The following is a 21,733-nucleotide window of genomic DNA, read 5'->3' on the forward strand; positions in this document are numbered from 1 at the left end:
TATGGAAAACAAGTGCGCACACACCTCCAAATTGCACATAAATTGAGCGGTCACTAAAATTTTATCTACTTAAGAAAAACTTTTAGTGATGAGGATAATCAAAAAAAAGTTTAAGGGGGTAACTAATAGGTTTTATAATTTGATTTTAAATTCTAGTTCTAATGTGTAATTGGCTTAGAGGGATCAGTGAAAATAAAGGTTTGTTATATTTATTTTGGGATAAATGTAACAAAATCAATCTTCTCACCTTAAGTCTGCTGCTGCTGTACAATAAGCAAAAAATGTTGAAATTAAATTATTTATGTACTTCTTAGTAGGATATCAATGATTGTGTAAAAAATGTTTCTTCTGCACAGAGGAGTGTCAGATTTACTGTCACATGGCGAACGCTGAAATTCAACTGACAACTCAATAACAGAAAATTAAATAAAAATGAAAAATGTCCACAATTTAGATCATGCAGATCTCAAAATGATCACTAGAGGGCAGTGGCTTCCCCAGACATTTAGACCTTATGAATCAGAACATCTTGCTTTCAAATAAAGATGTATTTATAGTTTTTATACTGGCTTTATTTAGGAAGAATTGACATGTACAACAGGTGGGCTACGACGGAGCAAAATTGGGGCCATAAACTTTATCCAAAAGAAAAAAAAACATTTGAAATTGAAAAATTATTTTGAAACTAGAAACTTGAAAACATTTGTTCATTAACATTTGTTCCAGCTTCACATCCTTGTTTTCAGTTCTATTCAGTTTTGAATTTTTTTTTTCAGTTTTAAAATAATTTTTCTGTTGCCAATTATTTCTTCCTTTCAATATATTTTTCCAAACTGAAATTATTTTTGAAACTGAAACAAAAATAATTTGAAATGGAAAATCTTTTTTGAGTGAATAACAAGATATGAAACTGAAAAGAACTTTGAATTTGACAAATAGTTTTGGACATTCTTTCAGTTTCACATACTCTTCAGTTTCAAACATTCAAAATTTATGATAACCGCCCCCCCACCGATTTTGAAACTTTTTCAGCTTCAAAGTTTCAGAACTTTTTATTTTCAGTTTCAAATTTTTCTTTTTTTTTTTTTTTCCAAAAAAACCCCCAATCTTTATGGCCCCAATGTAGCTCCGTAGTATCCCCTTCCCTTCCTAGCTCCAGGGGGAGGCCGTCTCCAGAGGCTGCATGGAGCCCAGGGGGAACATGGGTGACGGGAGGTTGGTTCTCAGCGAGCCGTACCAGTCGTCGTGCTGCCGCTGAGGCGCTGGCTGTGGCGGGCTGCTGGGACACGGAAAGCGGCTGATTTGGGTTTGGTGGCGGGAATACGGCCCGGGCGGCAGCATGGAGGACAGGTGGGGGATGTGGGCCAACGGCTGTGGGTAGTACTGTCGAGGCATGCCGGCCATCAGCGTCCTGTGGCCCGTCATCACGCCCACCGGAAAGACTTTCTGGGAAGCCCGCTCATGTTTGCGCTGTTTGGCTCTTCTGTTCTGGAACCACACCTGCCGAGACAAGACAAGACTAGCTGCGTTTTCATTAATCATCTACTTGCGCAATAAATTAGCTTAATGGAAACCCGTCATGTCACATGAGTCACGTGTTCAACAGCCGGACGTTACTACTGGCGAAAATACAAAGACCACAGGAAGTAGTAAGAGGATGATGGTTTGTTTTTGTTTTCAGACAGATCACAGCATTTAACAGTTAATAATAATAATAAAAAATTGTGTACAACAATTTCCCCAAAATGCCGCATTCGTAGCCGCTCCCAAGTATAAGGAGTTTGTTGTTCCCAACGCCTGAATGATGTCTGAGTTATTGTATATAATGTCTGTTTATGCCCATAGCTGCCATGATTTTTAATGACTTATCGCATGAACAACCTTATTCATATGTGATTTTAATTGCATTTCTTATTTAGTGGAAACATTGTAATTGCGAAATTGTGTTTTTTACATTAGCAAACACCAGACAAAGATTTCCAGACATTTGTAATGAAAACGCATCTAGCAGCAATGCAGCCATTGGCCATATAATTGTGCGATTTAAAAATTTTGAAAGTAATTTTGCTTAATGAAAAATTAAACAAAATTTTGAAAAAATTTGTTTTTGGATAAAAAGTTTTGGTGTTTTTTTATTTGGAAGTATCAGAGTATTTCAATCGAGTCACGTGTTCAACAAATTCCTGTGGACCAAACAATGCTGCTCCTAAACTCAGAGATGAATTTGTCGAATAAATTCAGGTTCTGCCTTCGTCCCACCTGTATGCGAGCCTCGTTGAGTTTGGTGACGCACGCCAGCTCCTCCCTGCAGTAGATGTCCGGGTACTGGTTCTGCTGAAAAGCCAGCTCCAGCTGTTCCAGCTGCTTGTGGCTGAAGGTGGTGCGGTGGCGCCTCCTAGCGGGAGACGGGTAGGCTTTGCCCCCCCTGCTGATGCCGGCGGCCATGGAGGTCTCTGACGTCACTGCTTTCCTCCCGGGCTCACCTATATCTGCTTTCAGAAGCAAAAGAGACTGAGGCTTTGCCTGGAAAAGTCCTTCATTTTTACTGGAGACAATTCTCCAGCTCCTATTTCTTGACTTCCTTGGCTAATAAGGAACAAAAAAAACAAAAAACACGACAACCTTCAGTTGTATGAGTGCAAATCACCAAAAAGGAGGGATTAGAGTGACTCGGCAACCTGAGAGCCGCGGAGATTTGGCCGCCTAAAGACAAGCTCGTGAGAAAAAGATACCAGAAACTGGAGGATTTGACCAAGATTATGTCCACAATCACTGATGAAGGGGCCAATCTGGAAATGGGGGAGTGAGGCGTCCGTTCACATCACTGCTTCTGTTGTTTAGTCTAACATTTAGGTTGTTTTTTCAAAATATATTCACTAATTTTCACTTTTAAGAACAAAACCCAACACAAAAGAAGAAGAAATTTACATATTCTCATCATTTTATTGTCCAAGTCTAAAAGTTAATAAATGCCAAAGACAAGATGGTGGACAAAAGTTTCCATATGCATCCAAAGATGTCAGTCTTGTTTTCCAAAATAAGCTTCCTCCTCCCAAAGATAGCAGACAACTTATTGGAAATAAGATTTTCTTTCAAGCATAAAAAGTTAGAATATCATAAAACTTAATGTTTAGTTTTTAATTGAAGTGCAGTAGAAAACTACTGGTCACACTAAAAGGAGAGTATTTCTGGAAAAAAGTGTCAGTATTTCTCTTAAAGGAACTGCAATTCAATGTCCTAACCAGAAACTGATAGAATTACTACCTAAAATAGCTGAAAACATTGATAATTTCTACAAATAAATCAGTCGGAAACAACAGTTTACACTCTAATTTAGCTGAACGCTTGCAAACTAATAAGTTATTTCCATAAAATGGTCACAGTGAACCAGAACTTTTACACTTAGGGTCAAACCAGTTGTTGTTAGTAGCACATTTATTTGCTTTTTCGACCAACCTGCGCTCGAGCTCACTGTAGCCATGTCAGAGTAAAGTTCTGCAAAGTCCTGGTGGCTCCGTGGTGTTGCACCTGCAGCCTTTACCTGGGCCATCGCTGCAGCTCTGCATCCCAGCAGAGACTCTCAGTCAAAATTTAAGTCCTGCGTCCCTCCCATCTCGCTTCCTTCACTCGGTCTGTGGGAGCCAATAGGAACTGGAAACCAGCATCACTGGAATGAAAGTAACCAGTTACAGTTACTTAAGATTTACCTTTTGTGAAAAAATACATTATTCTGGGTGTAATTTTACTTTTTCTGTACTTTTCTACTTAAGCAACTTTACTCTGAAGTAACACTTCAGAATAAAAATCAGAGAATCTTTAATTTATGTCAGAGTGAGGCTTCTTGTTTGCATAAACAAGCTTTATTGTATTTTCTATTCTGCTGTCATTTTGAGGGCAACCAAATATACAGGAACCGGTAAATATTGTCGCTGCACTGCAAAAACACAAAATCTTACCAAGTATTTTTACAATAGTTTGTAGTATAGTCTAGTTCAAATGTCTTAGTAGACTTTAAAAAAGACAAAACTAACTTACAAGTACATTTACAGCAAGACATAGGGGCTTGTTTTAAGTAAATAATTCCTTAATAGTAATGAAAAGTTCTCGTTTTACTGGCAGCCTAGTTTTACTTATTACTTCATTTATAATGTGTGAAAAATGTCTTGTTGCCAGTGGAACTTGTACTTTAAAAAATAATAATATTGACTTAAATCAAACTCCATTTTCGTGAAAAGTTACTTGTAAGTTAGATTTGTCTTATTTCAGGTGTACTAGTTCATTAGCAACTACATTTTAAAAACCCTGATTCGATGTTGTGTTTTTGCAGTGTGGATGTCTAAATAATAGAGGTGGATCTGTCAGGTTTTTCTACACTTGTGGATAAAATTTTATAACCTGATGAAGACAGGTTTATTTTTACAGTGACTCAAGCTACTGCAGATGAATTAAATCTCTGGGTTTAAACTCATAATGTCAACATAATGACATCATAATGAGTAAATGGTCGTCTTTTTTTGGAACTTCAACCATTTTAAACATTTGGTTTAAGGTAAGTCTGATTCTTACGTTTGAAAGAAGAAGACACTGCGTGACCACCAGGTGGCACTGTTTGGTCAACTTGTGGCAACCAAATGAAAAGGCACTTCTAGGAAATGTGTTCAATCCATTATTTTGGAAGAGGATGTGAGGCGGTGAGTGTGAAGAGTCATGACGGGGCTGCAGAGCGGCAGCTGGAGCTCAGCATGAAGCATTTCACCATGTAATGCACTGGCAGCACAAACTTCTCCATGTGTGCGGCCCTTTAAATGGTTTTTGCTTTCTAGTCACCTGAATGTTTTCATGTCAAACGAGCTGAACAGCAAAGATAACCTGAGTAAATACAGGAAGCAGTTTTCATACTATCATTAGGGATGAATCGATTAATCGGATTAATTGTGATTAATCAATTACTGAAGTAATCACCAACTAATTAACAAAAAATCTTAAGTATTTTTGTTTAGTTCCTAGGGCAAATATGTTAGCACACTTGAAAAAGATAAAAATTACTTACAAGTAACATTTCAGCAACATTTATTTTAAAAAATAATTTCAGTTTGTTCATCTGCATATTTTAATGTATTTATTATATTTTATAGAAATGACTTAAGTGGTTGAACGAACAAAATGTTGAATGTGACTTTTAAACAACTAATCAACTAATTATAAGAACAATTGATAAATTAATTGATTAGTAAAACAGTCAGTTTATTTACATCTTTTAATATATTCTAAATATTGTATAAAAAGGCTTAAGTGGTTTTATGAAAAAAACTGTTGAATGTGTCATTTTAAAAATACAATTAATCAATTAATTGTCAGAATAATCGATAGATTATTCGATAACTAAAATAAATTGCAGCCTTGGTTGGCTTAGGCTTGAAAGGGGCTTATCTGGTTAAATGAAAAATCTGTTGAATGTTCCAGTTTTAAAATACGATAATCGCTCAATCGTCTGAATAATGATAGATTACTCAGTCACTAAAACAATTGTTAGTTTATTTGCATCTTTTAGTGTATTTAGTATTGTATATGAAGGCTTATGTGGTTTAATGAAAAAGCTGTTGACTGTACCATTTTTAAAATATGATTAATTGTCAGTATATCTGATTAATTGATCACTAAAAGAGTCGTTACTTGCAGTCCTAGTTGTATCTAAACTCTTGCTTCCTCTTTGGTTTTCTTGTCCAACTCCAGAGGTCCGTGTGACTCACTGGGAGCAGAAATCAGACTCGAAACGTAGACAGGAAACGTGTCAGACAGCAGATTGCAGCTCTCCCTAGGACCAGAATCCTCGCCAGGGAAGTGAAACAGACAATACTCAGCGACTGAATGACCTATTGAGGTAGCGGGCCTGTAGGAACGCCTGTTACATATTAATTCTCTGGTTGAAACGACAAATGACCCTTGAGACTGAACAAACGTCTTGAGAAAGTCCCTGCCTTGTTTTCTGGTTCTTTGCGGGCGAACATCTAATTTGATTCCTTCTGACAGCCTGTGAGGGCCAAGTCCTGTGTGTGTGTCGTCAAAGAGCCCCGTCCTGCCTTCACTGTGAGTAATTGTGTGCACGCTGCTGCCAAGCTCGCTATGCGTCTTATATTCTGCTCACATGTTTCCTGTCCCAGACAACGACCCGACCACAATCCCCCAAACTCCTGAGACAACAGAAAAGCCAAGAAAACGGCACGACTATGATTCTGTTTAGACTTCTGGGGTAATTAAAGCTGCAAAAACACACAAATAAATCAAACTTTTGAAGGTTTGAATTATACATAAAGGAAGAAAATCGTCTATGCTTTTCATCTTTATGCATTAAAATTCAAAATGTGTAGCATGTGAATATCCAACCCCAATTCCAATAAAGTTGAATCATTGTGTAACACATAAATAAAAACAGATTATGATAATTGGCTAATGTTTATCCACTTATATTCAATTGAATTCACTACAATGACAAGATATTTAATGCTCAAACTGATAAACCTTATTTGGATTTTGCTGCTTGTGTCCCAACTTTTCTGGGATGCACTGCATGAGTTTCTAAATGAGTGAACATTTGTAAAACTACATTTAAGTTCTTCGTTTGAACATTCAGTTGAATATTTGTTGAAAAAGCTTCATAAATTATTGCATTCTGTTTCTGTTTCTGTTTTACACAACGTTCCAACTTCACTGGAATTAAGATTTTTAATAAGACCGTCTGATACTTTAAAAATAAAAAGATTACAGTAAACATTTAAAAGTTGAAGATGAACACAGAAGAAAGGTCAGGGAAAAAGTTATGGTGGGATTTTAAAGCAGAAGCAGTTTATTAAACAACATTCATTTCAATTCTATCCGAGTTAAAGGGAACGTATTATACAAAATTACATTTTTTTAGAATTTTTGTACTTCCATTTGGGTTTCTACTGCTTCTAAAAACAACCAAAGTGCTTAAAAAACAGCCACTCAGATGGTTTTTGGCAATAAGCTCCTGTTGGAAAATGAACTGTTTCAAAAACCTCCGGAATGTAACGTCACAAATCAGCAGGAACTGCCCGTTACCTAGCAACTTCAGAAACAGCCCAGCCCGTTACCCAGCAACCCAAGCTGAGTTCCAGCACTTTGGTCAGCCAGTTTTACTGCTGCATGTGCTGTACAATGGCTGCTAGAAAAGACAAGTGTTTTGTCGTTGACTTACCATCCAGAAGCCACTTCCTGCATTCTTGTTGGTTGTGCAGGAGGCTCCATTTCTGCTTTTCAAAAATGTACAGTTGTATAATTTTCAAGTGTTTAGTGTAAATGCTGAGTTGGGGGCGTGGCCAGCAGTACCTTATTTGAATTCAAAGGCCCTAAAACTGCTCATTCTAGGCCGAACTGACCTGACTAGAAAATGTACAGGCCATAGACTTATCCCACGTTAAAAACCTTATTAATCCCAAAGGTAAATTAAAAGTTGTTCTAACTCGTATCATCCAAATATCTTCAAAGAGTCGTTACAGAACGTGGTGCTCTGGGCAGAAAGAATCTCCAGCAGCAGTCAGTCTAGCAACTAATCTAAAACGGCCTCTGTCTGAAGACAGTTGATGTCATGACATGCTAGCAAGTCAATTTTCAGGCAGGAGAGACAATATTTTACAGTCACATGTCCTAGATGACACCATCAGGGGTTTTCAAGCACTGCTAATCCACCTCTTTTGCATTTGCCTCTTTAAATCTGTTTCTGGAAGTTTGGTTAGAAAGCTATGTAGAGAGACATTGGAGTAGGGGATATGTATCTTGGAAGAGATGATGTGAACTTCCTCCTTCTCTCTCAGCTTGTCACAGTTATTACATCTTAACAACTATCCGAATGTAAAAATCCTTCCAAAATAGGTGCCTATGCAAGAAAAGCCCCTCTGTCCAGCAGGATGGGTTATTCATTGACATCTGTAGTAAACATGCAGTGACACATGTTCAGACTTTATGACAATTCGGCATCAGATGTGTCTCACTGATCTACTTCCTGTCATATTACCCTAATCTGCGATGCAGAAACCGGTAAAATATGTAAAATGTGACTCAGTGAGCGTGTGGACACACATCAACACTGAGCAGAACCCAACGCCTGTTACAGTGTAAGGAAATAACATGCAAGTCATATTATCCTGGGTGCTCAGTTTCAGGGGTTGTGCATGCACACGTGCCCCGGTGCACACAGGCCCCTGCCTCTGAGTGGCTCCGGCTGGGCCCAGTATGGACACAGAGGAAATTCTTCCCTCCCATTTTCCTGGGACTGAACTGGGAGTGACCTGGTTGGCAGACAGACAGCCCCAATGGAAGGAATGTAACCCAACTCCCCCCACCAGCTCACCCTCCGCGCTCCATCCAGCCAGTAAGCTTGGCCAGCTGTGAGAGAAACATCCAGCATGTGGGGCGAAGAGAAGCTTTTGCATCAGCGTTAGATCAAAATGAATTTCTTTTTTCATTTGGGGCGGGGGGCACGGTGTGTTTTGGGGATGTGTCTTTGTTGTTTGTTGGATTTTTGTCAGATCTTTATGTGAAGAGCCCAAGATGTCATGTTACAAAAATAGAAAAAGAACAGAAAAAGGACTGAATCTGAGTCTCGAGGAATGTCATAAAGCTGAAACCATTAATCAGATTAATCATGATTAAGCTGATAAATCACAATTAATCATTTATTGAAATGATTGTCAGCTAATTTAGTAATCAATTTATTTTTAACTGGAGTATTGACCCCTTTGCACGTGACGTCACCGTCTTCAGAAGTTCGCCCACTCCGCCCTAATGGACGTCAAAACAACCAATGCGCAGCTGTCAGAAACAGACATCTGTAACTTAGTATCTTTTTTATGTTGTTGATTTCATTTTAAAAATGGTCACAAGGTGCTGCGCGCTCGGCTGCACAGACTGACAAGGATGCAAACCAAATTTGTCAATTTATTTTACAACTTTTAAGGAGGAAAGACGCCGTGGTGATGGATATCAGCTGTCAATCAATCATAATGACCTTTGGTGTAATGGCGGATTTGCAGCAAACATGTTTTACAAGGTATGAAGATTAACGTTCATATACTTTATAAGTAAGTATGATTAGAAAGATATTAAATATCGCATTATGGAAAAGGTGTGTCCATAAATTGGTAACCATGGAGACAATGCCGCACTGTAGCCTAGCATGCATGGAAAAAAAATTGTTAGCATCTTGTCTTTTGTAGGATTTTAATTCTGCTCCGGTGTAAAGGGAAATGGCGTTTATGACATGGTGACATAAGTCATGTGGTGTGAATTTACTACATGATTTATGTGTAACCGATTAATCGTTAACTGGAAACACATCAGGAGGGAGGAGGTAGCTACATGTCGGTTTCCAAGCTAGCTATTTCTAACTTCTATAAACTGTTCAAAAAATATAAATACAAAATGCCTATTTTGTATTTAAGATTAAAAACATCTTTGTCTGTAAGCCAAAACTCCTTGAGCAGCAGTTTTAACTTCACCTGGTTCAAATTCACTAAAGTAATGCTATGCTATTGCAATATAAGGCAATTAAAAAATAGATTTTTTTTACTTAAAAATAATTAGAATTATTTGTTTATTTGCATCTTTTGTTGTTTTATAAAAAAAGGCTTAAAGGGTTAATTTAAAAAATCTGTAGATTAGGCAAAAACGTGTCTGTGTTGTTAGTTGGCCATCAGATTATTATACAGACTGAAGAGCCCATGATATCATAATACAAAAACAGTAAAAGAGCAGAAAAATTTCACTGAATCTGAGCCCAGATAAACATAAAAAAGTAGGGATTAATCACGATTAATTTGATTAATTGTGATTAATTGATTACTGAAATAACCATCAACTAATTTGGTAATCAATTAATCATTAACTGGAATATACAGACTCAGAAAAAGGCCATTTGCTGAAAAAACAACATACTGAGAGAAGTAATTCACAAAATACTGTACAATATTTATATACATCTTGCATTTAAGATGAATAAAACCTTTGTTTACAAATAGGTTTTAGCCAGAACTCCTCTAGTTACATAGTTTTAGCTTCATCTGGTTCAAATTTACTAACATTTACTGTGTCATTGCATTTTGAGCAATAAAACACTTATTTTCTCATTTAAAAACGTCAATTAAGATATTTGTTTTTTGCCTATTTTAATGTATTTCCAAAATTGTATAAAAAAGCTTCAGTGGTTAAATGACAAATCTGTAGAATGTGCCAATTTTTTAATACGATTAATCATGAATATTCAATAAACTAACTAATAATTGTTTGTTGCAACACTTAAAAAGGCATAAATTTTTCATTTAAAATTAAAACAGGTTTTAGCCAAAGCTCATCAAGTTTTATAGTTTCAGCTACATCCAGTTCAGACTTACTAAAGGAATACTGCAATATATTTTATGCAATAAAATGTTAATTTTCTTATTTTAAAAAGTAATTTAATTATTTGCTATTTGCATATTTTAATGTATTTCTCACATCGTATTAAAATGCTGAAATAGTTAAATGATAAATCTGTAAAATGTGCCAATTTTTTATACGATTAATCAATTAATCGTTAGAATAATCGATAACTAAAATAATTGTTTGTTGCAGCCCTTAAAAATATTGAAACTTTGCATTAAAATACCTTTGTTGGTAAACTGGCTTTAAACGTGACTTCTCAGTCTTGTTCAGATTTACTGCGATATTATATTTTAGTCAATATAACGTTTGTTTTCTTTTTTGTTTATTTGTAATCTCAAAATTTATTAGTTTTTTTTGGCAGAAATGTGCTTTTTACAATGGATAGATAGATGTTATACAAAGCAGACCAAGCAAAAACAACAAAATAATGCTTTTAAAGAAAATCTGGATTTTTTTACTCTAAAGTTTAAGTTAGCATTGTGACTCTGTCTTGTTTTGTCATCCTTTCCAACCATTAAAAGTATTATCTGGATGTTTTTTGTCGTTTTGCTTGCTTGCTTTGCTTTGAACTGCTCACCTCACCTGCTGCTCAGGTGTTTTACAACCTGAATCAAGGTGGAAATCTTCCCGCCTGTCCTGCAGAGTTTTGGGCTGGCGTGCTGGATGAAGTGGGAACCATAATGACTCAGCAGCTCCACCCTGCATGGTACTCTGTGTTCTTTTGTGATGAAATTCAACGCATCTCGAAGCAGATATTACTCTGCACGCTGGGAATCTAATCTTCCCCAGCTAAAGATACGGAGCCAACACAGACAGGCTGGAGCTGGACAGGTTGTCCCCTGGTGCTGCACACGCAAAGGCGATAAAAATGCAGCAGCAAAACGCAAAGTGTGTTCCACTTTAATTTAAGCTGCGTTATTGAGTGATTGGGATCATGGTGGCGTGTGGAAGCTTGCCCTGACTGCGGTCTGTGACATTTGACTGTCTGGCGAGGCGGATTTCTGAGAGCTGTCCTCCTCCAGACTCCCCTCGGCGGTGTCCGCTTTCCCCCTCGACTGCATTTTGCTGGCTCCGCCGGCTTCCTGTGGTCCTCCAGGGCGCTTCTAGACATGATAGCTGGAAGATTATCCACTGTTACAGAGGGACGACCAGGAGCAAAGGTATAATTATCGTCTTTCTACATCTCTCTCCACACCTTGGTTTCCTAACTGTGACTCTCATGATCCCTGCATGACTCAACCAAAAGTATCTTCTCTTTCCACAGAACCCAATGTGTTTTATTGGGGTTTTACACAACAGATCAATGCAGATAGATAGTAATTGTGAACTGCAATGAAAATCTTATGAATATTTTTGGTCTTTTTTTTTTATTGTGAATACCTTTGTTCACTTGAAACAAGACGAAACTAACTGAAAAGTAACTTTGAAGCGAGATATAGGAGCTTGTTGTAAGTCAATATTTTTTTAGTATTGATTTAAAAAAATAGTAGCAGATTATTTAACTTATAACAAGACATTTTCCCATGTGATATGTGAAACAATATTAAAATCTTAATATCTTAGAACACTTGAAACAGGACAAAACTAAATGACAAATGATTCTATAAGAGCTTATTTTAAGTAAATAATTCTTCAATATTTGTACAAAAAGTACTTTCACTTGCAGATAGTTTTCACTTACTAACAACATTTTTCTATGTTTAAGTGAAACTGGTACTTTTTCAGCAATATTAAGGCCCTATCAATAAATTAATATACACTGCTAAAACACCAAATCTAGATCAAAAAGTGCCAGAGCTTTTTTGGTCTAGTTTCTTGTGCAAATATCTTAGTACACTTAAAACAAGACAAAACTAACAGAAAAGTATGTTTTCAACAAGATATAGGAGCTTGTTTTAAGTCAGTAATTCCTTAATATTAATTTTAAAAAGTAACTCCACCAGCAGGTTATTTAATTTCTAACAAGACATTTTCAAACTAGTACTTTTCATCAATATTTAGGTATTATTAATACCTTAAAACTGCAAAGACACCAAATCCTATCAAGTGTTTTTGATTTATTTTCTAGTGCAAATATCTCAAAGGAACCAAAATGAGACAAAACTAACTTAAAAATAACTTTTCAGCAAGATATGCGAGCTAGTTTTAAATCAATACTGTCTTATTACTTTATTAGAAAAGCACTAGTTCCAGATTATTTCTCTAAGACATTTCCCACATAAATGAATTAATCCTACAGTGAAACAGTGAGCATGTCCTAAGTAAATAATTTCTTTATATTGCTGAAATGTACTAGCTCCATTGGCAGATTATTCCCCTTAAATCCCTCCCACCCCCATGTTATAAGTGAAATAATCTGCCAGCAGGACTAGAACTGGGTTACTAGGCGATGGGCTGAGCTTGGCTGGCGTTGCTAGGCAACAATTTTGAAATAAGGTAAATAATCTTCCAGTGGAACTAGGACTTTTTCATCAATATTAAGGAATTGTTGACTTAAAACAAGCTCCTATATATTTCTGGAAAGTTACTTGTAAGTTAGTTTGTCTTATTTCAAATGTACTAAGATATTTGCAGAAGAAATAAGAAAAAAAATACTTGGTGGATTTTTAGTTAAAACATGTCTGTTTTTTATTCAGTTGGTAGAAAATAGAAAAATGTAAGAGTAAGAGTAGAAATACTTTATATTAAGGTTATTCGAGCAAGTATTTTTTCCCCCAAAAAATGTTCCTAAAGTAATTGTAGCTGAGTAAATGTAACTAGTTACTACCATCTCTGCTCCTGGGTGTGTTGAGGAATCTGTGTAGTCTCAAGCCCAGCGTTCCTTTTAAACACTGTGGTATGTTATTCAACCACATAGATTCCTTCATCTAGATTGTGTAGGTTCTGAAAAAAGTTAACCTACATTTTTGCGTAGAGACAGGGGGCGGCTCGTACGGGGAACATCGTGAGTTTGGTAGGCAGAGCAGAAAGCCTCTCAGTGTTTGAGTCTGCTTGTGGTCGAGTCTTTTTTGCAGCAGGAAATGACCGAACTCGACACAGAGGCTAAAAATAATGCCCGTTGTTAAGGGAGAACAGAGCCAGAGAAGCATCAGAGTACAGAAAATATTATTTCAATAAAAACCACAAGCCCCGAAACCGCCCGCCTCTTTTTCAGATGAAAGCCCAGCCTGGAGCGAGGAGGAGGGGGTGTAAAGTTTGGGTGTTGGTGTGAGGGTTTAAGCAGTGCTGATGGTTCTTCTCTACCTTCTTCCTCTGAATTCACTCCGTCACCAGAGAAAAAGGCGTGGCCGTTTGGATCAGAGCTGCCTGGCAGTTCTGCACTGCAAAAACACAGTCTGACCAAGAGTTTTGGTCTGGATTCTAGTGCAAATATCTTAGTACACTTGAATTAAGACTAAACTAATTACAAGTAACTTTTCAGCAAAATATAGAAGCTTGTTTAAGTCAATAATTCTTGAAAACAGAAGAAAAATGTTTTCCCAACCACAAGAGTAACTTGTGATAAGAGTCTGTATACTTCACTTAATGACTAATCGATTACTAAATTAGTCTACAGTTATTTTCCTGATCGATTAATCACGATTAATCGTTTCAGCTCTAGTGTGTCATATTTCTTTTGACTCAGATTCAGAAAATCTTCTCTGCTCTTTTACTGTTTTTGTGACATGACATCACAGACTCTTTAGTCTGTATAGAAATCTGAGTGCTAACAAACAACAGAGACACGTTTTTCGCCAAAGGAATTAATTTTTAACCCTGATGCAAAAGCCTCTCTTCAATCCTTCCTCTAGTAAATCTGAACCGGGTGAAGCTAAAGCTATTGCACTTGCAAAGCTTTGGCTAAAACTTATTTACAATGGGTTTTTTTTTATCTTAAATGCAAAATTTTTATATATTTTGTATAAACTTGGCCTAAATTCTGATCTGAATATGTAGTTTTTTTCTTGAGTTAGCGACTAATCAATTACTAAATTAGTCTACGATTATTTTAATAATCGATTAATCCCGATTAAGGTGATTAATCGTTTCAGTGCTAGTTGTAAGTTAGTTTTGTCTTATTTCAGGTCCTCTGGGACATCAGCAGTGGGAGCTGGACCAGCAGTCCTTGGTCAGATTTAGTGTTTCTGCAGTGCACCCCTCCTCTCGCTGCGTAACCTTGGCGCTTGCCAGGCTCCACGTACCCCTGGCACTCAGCGGCGCCCAGGCTAAGAATGGAGCGCTCCTCCAGCTCACGCGATGCGGTGTGGCAGAAATTTCCTGCAATAAAAACCGTGATTGGGAAGATACGAGTGAAACCTGCGAGGAAGAAGAAGAAGAGAAGGAGGAGATGGAGGAGGAGGAGGAAGCTGGGTGGGGAGCGGGACGCCCCTCCAGTTGACCCTGGCTAACCTGCCGCCCCCTCCCCGTTATGAAACACACGTTTTGGCCTCGTCTGTGTTCTCTCACACTCTGTGCTTCACCCTGGCCCCAGTTTTTTTTTCTCTGAATCCTGTTTTCATTTAGCACATGGCTTCGCTCCATCCAGCTCCTCAGTTTCCCAAACCAAAAAGCTATTTCCTGATTCCCTCCCTCATTCATGTAATTATTCTGCTGGACTCGGGATCCTGGCGCTGCCTTTTTATTCCCAGTGCAGCCTTTACTGAGCCGAGGTGACATCACAGGCTCAGTGGGGCAAAGGTCACTGGAATCAGGTCAAAGGTCAGGGCTGATTCTACTCATATACAGTCAAGAAATTACAATGTGAGTCTTGTTTGTCAGATTAAAAGTACTTTTACGCAGCTATTAAACTTTTCATAAAGTTCACATTCCTGTATTTAAAATAGTTTTTTTTTTATTGATCTTATTCTAATTTTAAATGTTATGTACACAAAAACACAAAATCATACCAAGTAATTTTGGTCTAATTTTTAGTGCAAATATCTTTGTACACTTGAAATAAGACAAAAGTAACCTACAAGTAACCCTACAGCAAGATAAAGTAGATTATTTTAAGTAAATAATTCTTTAATATTGACGAAAAAGTATTAGTTCCACTGGCTGATTATTTACTTTTATAGAAAATAGTCTGCCAGTGGAACCAGTACTTTCCTTAAGAAATTATTTACTTAAAACAAGCTCCTATATCTTACTGAAAAGTTACTTGTAGGTTAGTAAACTTGAAATGAGACAAAAATAAGACATTTACACTAGAAACTAGACCAAAATATATTTTTGCATTGTGACAATTAATCGATTACTAAATTAGTTGACGTTTCATTTCAAGAATTGATTAATCATGATTAATCGATTCAGGCCTAATTGACCCATGTCATTTCAAATAACTATTTTCCTCCAAGGAGAAATCTCAAGCCAGCACAAATTGACTATAAAAAGTAATAGCTCAAACAGAGAGCACAAACGTAAAAAATAAATTAAAATAAAGCAAATATTTATGAGTGGTAAACAAATGTGGTTGATTCGAACCATTTAAAGCATCAGTGCTAGCCACTGCACTCACAATTCTGCTTTTTCTGCTCATTTATCACTCAAAATGCAGATAAAATAATTTGAATGGCTGTGGTTTTAACCAAACAGAACGTGTAGCAGTTTGATGGATGGAAAACTTTAGTACCACTTCGTTTTCAGCCTAATCCCATTTCGATTTTCAGTTTTTCCAAGTTAAAATCATGCGGTCAAAGGGCGAGAACATGAGCTTAGCACAAAATGATTCACCGCTCGGTTACATGTTAACAGTCACATGGTTAATGTGTTGAAGGCTGTTGGTAAAGACTGTGGTGATCGCTCCATAAATGACCGCATTATTCCCACACACACATGGGCGCACACACACATGCACACACACGCACACATGCACACGCACACACACACGTTTGCGCGGCTATCTTTGTGGGGACTTTCCATTGACTTCCATTCATTTCTAAGGCCTAAACCTTACCCTAACCCATATCCTAACCCTAACCAAAACTCAATTCACACCTTAGTCTTAAATCTGACCCCTGACCCAAAAACAGCGTTTCCCCTTGTGAGGACCAGGCTTCGGTCCCCACAAGGAGCAGTGTGTCCCCACAACGTAGTATGTCTGGAAAATGGTCCCCACAAGGTATTAGAAACAAGCACACACACACATACACACAAACACACGCACCCCCCCCCTCCCCACACACACACACAGATTTAACTCTTTATACAACACTGTTTTCAAAAGAGCAACTCGTTTGTTTTTATGGTTCATTTTAGCAGAGTTTACGTTTTGGTCTTTTCGTCATCTGCTAATGTTAACCATTTTAAGCTGTGATAAAAACTGTCAGCATGTGCTTCTTTAGCCCCATAAAACAAAATAAGTTTAATTCATTCACAAAGGAAGGTCATTAAACCTAAAATCATGTCTAAAACTTTAAGATTACATGGGATCGAGTCAGAGTAGCAATATCAAAACACCAAGTAAAAGTAAAAAGTAGCTGTCCAAGAAATTACTCATAGGTAAAAAAGTGTTTGGTAAAAATGAAACTCAAATACTAAGTAACAGATCAAAACATCAAATTAGGCCGTCAGATGGACCAAAATATAAAGTTACGTGGAGATTTTGGTATTTTAATGGTCAAATGAAAGTAATTCATACAAATAAAATAACAAAACAAACATTTTTCCAAATCAATTTCAACATAAAATGTAAAAAACTGCATGTGTCCATCTGTGTTTGGTGATTTTTTTTTTTTTTTTGGTTAAAATAAGTTTGTTCTTCATTCAGTGAAGTTACTCACAGTAGCTAGAGTATCCAGAAATTTTACACGAGAAATAAAATTATTTAAGTAAAAGTAAAAAGTAAAAGTAATTTTTTTCCAAAAAAGTTACTCAAGTAAATGAAATGAGTTACTGTCCAACTCTGGTATTGAGGAAGAACACCATCCATTAGCTGCTGTTTGCAAACGTCGCTTGTGCATCAGATTTATGGTTGTATCAGAAACGAATGAATACAAAGGTTCCAGCCAGAACTTTGTTATTTAACATGTAAAATTCAAGTTAAGTAACTAAAAGAGTGATGCTGTTAGTAAAATAAATTACTCTGTTTTCTGTCTTATAAACTGGAACATGAAGAGATGTTACCACTTTGGACATGCAAAGATATTTTATATTACCAGTTAAATAAACAAGAAAGACCAAAAACAAACATTATTTTGAGCTTCCATAACTATTTATCCAGGCTACTCTTTAAATTACTTTACATATCTGTAAAAATTACAGCCATTTTTAAGTAATACCAAATATTATCAAGATTAATTGGGGAGTGTTGCTTTTGCAGCAGCTTTGCTCCTAAAATCTGATAAGATTTGCGTTTCAGATTGAATGCATGTTTATTGGGTTTCTGTTCAAAACGCTGGAAAAAACTGGGTGGGATATAAAAATCACTTTGCCTCATAGTTAACAGGAATAAAATTAAACAGGTAGATTGAGGGATAACCTCAGTGATCTTTACCAATACTTACTTTTCTTATCAGCAGCCAAACGTCTTGAGTTTTCAGTCAGTAGCCGACAAAGCAGAGACTTCTCAGCTTCTTCTGGAAAAACTGGTTAGATAAGAGCGAAGTGGCTGGGCTGAGATCAGCGGATGCCCCTGAGCTAGTTCTCCGACACAGAGGAGTTACTCAATGGCCTGCGGTTTTCCTGGGCAGCTCCCATGCAGGATGTGAAGCCGAGCTTTGTTGAGAAACGAGCAGAGAGTGCCAAGGACTTTTTTTTCTCTCTCTCTTCCACTGAAACAAAGATTACAAGAAACAGCAGCTAAATTTACTCTCTGCTAAATTCCAGAAAAGTATGCTTGACAGTACCGGTTCTGAGTGAAGCAAAGGGAGGATAAGAGCCAAAAGTTGAGGCACCATCGTCTGGATCAAAGAGGCTCGAATGCAGAGGAGGGCAGAGTACCCAAAAGTATTCTCAAGTAAGAGTAAAAAAGTATTTGGTAAAAACTCTACTGGAGTTATTAATTATTCAGTATTTAAAATTACATAATCAAACTGACCAAAACATAAAATAAAGTGGAAATTTTGTTGTTTTAAGGATGAAAATTACAATATTTCATGTAAATAGCAAAAATAAAATCAGGCAATTTTTTTCCCCCAAATCAGTTTGTTTAAAATAATAAACTTGTGAAACTTTAGCAGAAACTACTGGTGTGTGTCTGAGAGTTTCTGGTGAAAACATGTTTGTTTTTCATTCAGTGGGAAGAAAATCCAGAAATTTAATCGAGTAAGAGTAGAAATACTTAATAATAAAGTTACTCAAGTAAAAGTAAAAAGCTCAAATACTCCTAAAAGTAGATTTTTTCAAGAAATGTTACTGAAGCAAATGTAACGGAGTAAATGTAACTCGTTACTGCCCAGCTCTGCTTGTCCGTTATGTTTAGGTTGGTGGTGCAGACTCTGCTAGACATAATAAAACATGCCAGCTGCATGTAAACAGCATATGTGGACTGAGGGAGTGGATATGCCAGGGAAAATATACATCAACACGTTAACAGGCCGCCTGGGTGGGTCGTCCTGGTGCTGCAGCTGTGAGTCAGCAGGGAGCCGAGCAGAAAGAGGCTGCTGTGACAGTGGAGAGGCGGTTCAATCTGAGCGCCCGTTCTCAGTCCCAGTTATCCTGGAAGAGGCCCTGGGGCCCAGATAAAGAGCCGTCAGGCTCCTCTGCGGTCGCCCTTAGCTGATTCACACTTCTGGGAAAGCTGAGTCAGAGGAGAAACCGCAGAGGAGGCCTCCTTCCTGCGCCTTCCTTTCCCTGTTGTTTCACACACTGAGCTGGAGGAGCGTTAGCAAAGCTCCGCTCACACCGCAGGCCTTAATGCTCAATTACAACTTATTTTTTTAAGAAAAAAAAGAGTCTGTTTTTTTTTTTTTTGCATGGTTGTTCAATTGTACCTGATCTCCAATATGAGCTGCAAACAACCTTAAAGTATTCGCTGGAATACAGGCTGCTGCAAGAGATCTTTTCTGCCAGCAGTCATCAATAACGCCAAAGAATTTGAATTCATATGAGCTACAGCAACATTTAGGTTTTCTTCTTCACCTATAAAGTATTTTTGAATTTAAAAAAGTTGTAAAATTACAAAAATATGTTTAAAAGGGATAAAATTATTGAGATTATTCTGATAATTAATCATAGTTTTTTTGATTTAGCTTCTTAAGGCTTTTTATACAATGTTAGAAATAAATTTAAACATGTAAAAAACAAACAATACCGTTTTTGAATAAGGAACATTTTATTGCTTAAAATGCAATGACATAAATCTGAACCAGATGAAGCTAAACATCCCATTTGAGGATTTTTGGCTAAAATGTATCTACAAACAAAGGTGCTTTTATCCTAAATGCAAAAAGTATATATTTTTGTACAGTTTTGGCTTAATTACTGCTCTGATTATGGTGTTTTTTTTAGTCTGCACGTGCCAGTTAATGATTAATTGATTCCTAAATTAGCTAGTTATTTCAATCCGATTGATTATTTAAGCTCTATTTAATACTTGGAGAGCTGACATGACCAAGTTGTCTGGTTCAGTCGTTTGCTGAATCGTTTCAAAGTTCTGCAACTGATAATAATTTGATGCTAACGTGCTAATGGATTAACTATGTTCTTATTTTTAAGAACATTCCTCATTTTATGTTCCAATTATTTTTCATGGAGGAGTTCTCATAAAGTGACTACTTTATTTTGCAACCTTTATCTGGTAATATTATGACTTCATCCTGGCAATATTACGACCCGAGTTTGTCAAGTATCAAAACGCCCACTTTGCCTGGCCGTTCCAGGAGTCTGTGGATGCTTACAGGCTAAACCAGCCAGATCATTATGAAATCATCGGACAACTCGTCACTGTCTGGTGTTTTGGGTAGCATGAAAGAAAACAAACTTCTGCAACACGTCTGTCCAGAAGATAATGAACAAATGTTGGAACTAATCAATCAAAGCCATTTGAGTTGAGTGTTTTCAGCTGCTAAATAAGAAGCAGCTTATTTTGACAGAAGTGGAATTACTTCGATTAATTTTCTAAACCATTTTTATCCTCATCTTCAGCAGTAAATTACATGGTAAATTGTGGAAAATTCACATTTGGATGGTTTTGTACTTCCATTTGGGTTTCTATTGCTTTCCAAAACAGTCCAAGTCCTTAAAAAAAGAACAATCAGATTTTTTTGGGGAATAAGTTAATCTTTTTTGGTGTCTGGAAAACTTGCTGTTTCAAAAACTTCTAGAATGTAAAATCACATTTTACATTCAGTACAAATCAGCAGGTACTGCCCGTTACCTAGCAACCCCAGCAGACCTCTGCTGTCCCCTAGCAATCCAACTTGAGCTCCAGGACATTTGGTTAGCTGGTTTTACTACTGTATGCTCTTTACAATGGCTGCTGGATAAGACAGGTGTTTGGTCGTTGACTTACCATCCAGAAACCCCTCGCTGCATTCTTGTTGTGTAGGATGCTCTACTAATGCTTTTCAAAGATGTGTGGTTACAAAATTCTTTTTGCCACCACTTTTATGTGCAAGTGTAAATGTTGAGTTGGGGGTGAGGCCAGAAGCAGCTTATTTTGATTTAAAGTGACAAGACGCCCTAAAACAGCTCATTCTAGGCAGAACTGGCCAGATTAAATTCTCGTTATCTAAGAATAATTTTGTTTTCTGTAGACTATAGACCTATCCTAGCTTGTCACCTGGCATAACAGGTCACCTTTAGCTAACACGAATGCAGTGTGGGCAACTGTTCGTCTGTGCAGCCTGTGGTGGAAACCCCTATTTCTAAATTCAATTAATTACAGAGTGACCAGTACTTCCAGCACCAGTGACCCTGGCATTTCCCTACTGTAAGAAAATACAGCCATGCCCCAAATCTTGTCTACCACAAGACCTATGTGAACCCATGACTCTCCCGTCCCGCTGCCTCCATAATGGTGCACCAGCCACCGCAGAGGCCATGGCTCCATCTCCGGGCCCCATAACTCCTCTACCGCACTGCCTCTGGCTGCACGAGGAATGAGGAATTAAATATAATGCTCTCACGTCAAGTCCACGATGCGAGCGAGGGAACGAAGAGGAAGGAATTTGTCAGAACCCCGTAAACACATGTGTGGATTTGTCTCCTGGTGCCAGTTCCCTGAGCGACGAGGGGTGAGAGTACGCAGTCCGGGGTTTACCTAGAGGACAGCCAAGCAGCAATGATACTCTGCTGTGGAAGAGGAGGAAAGAGCAGGGAGAGGACAGAAGCCATGGAAATGTGTAAGATGTACAGCCTCACTGCAAAAACAAAA

At 37.4% G+C, this 21,733-nt stretch overlaps 1 protein-coding gene across 2 annotated transcripts; it reads right to left on the reverse strand.

The window, feature by feature from the left end:
- Positions 1 to 95: 95 nt before the first annotated feature.
- prop1 (PROP paired-like homeobox 1) lies at positions 96 to 18,343 on the reverse strand. 2 transcript variants are annotated; one of them, XM_044135851.1, is made up of 4 exons: positions 17,922 to 18,343; positions 3,457 to 3,667; positions 2,260 to 2,489; positions 96 to 1,500 (listed from the first exon to the last, which is right to left on the reverse strand). In XM_044135851.1, exons 2-4 carry the CDS (start codon positions 3,548 to 3,550, stop codon positions 1,150 to 1,152), a joined length of 675 nt encoding a protein of 224 aa, XP_043991786.1. In that variant the 5' UTR covers positions 3,551 to 3,667; positions 17,922 to 18,343; the 3' UTR covers positions 96 to 1,149. The 2 variants fall into 2 exon arrangements, with proteins under 2 accessions (XP_043991786.1, XP_043991785.1); XM_044135850.1 differs by having other exon boundaries at positions 2,260 to 2,492.
- Positions 18,344 to 21,733: the final 3,390 nt, after the last annotated feature.

This window comes from Gambusia affinis, linkage group LG13 (genome assembly GCF_019740435.1).
Source record: "Gambusia affinis linkage group LG13, SWU_Gaff_1.0, whole genome shotgun sequence".
Taxonomy (NCBI): domain Eukaryota; kingdom Metazoa; phylum Chordata; class Actinopteri; order Cyprinodontiformes; family Poeciliidae; genus Gambusia; species Gambusia affinis.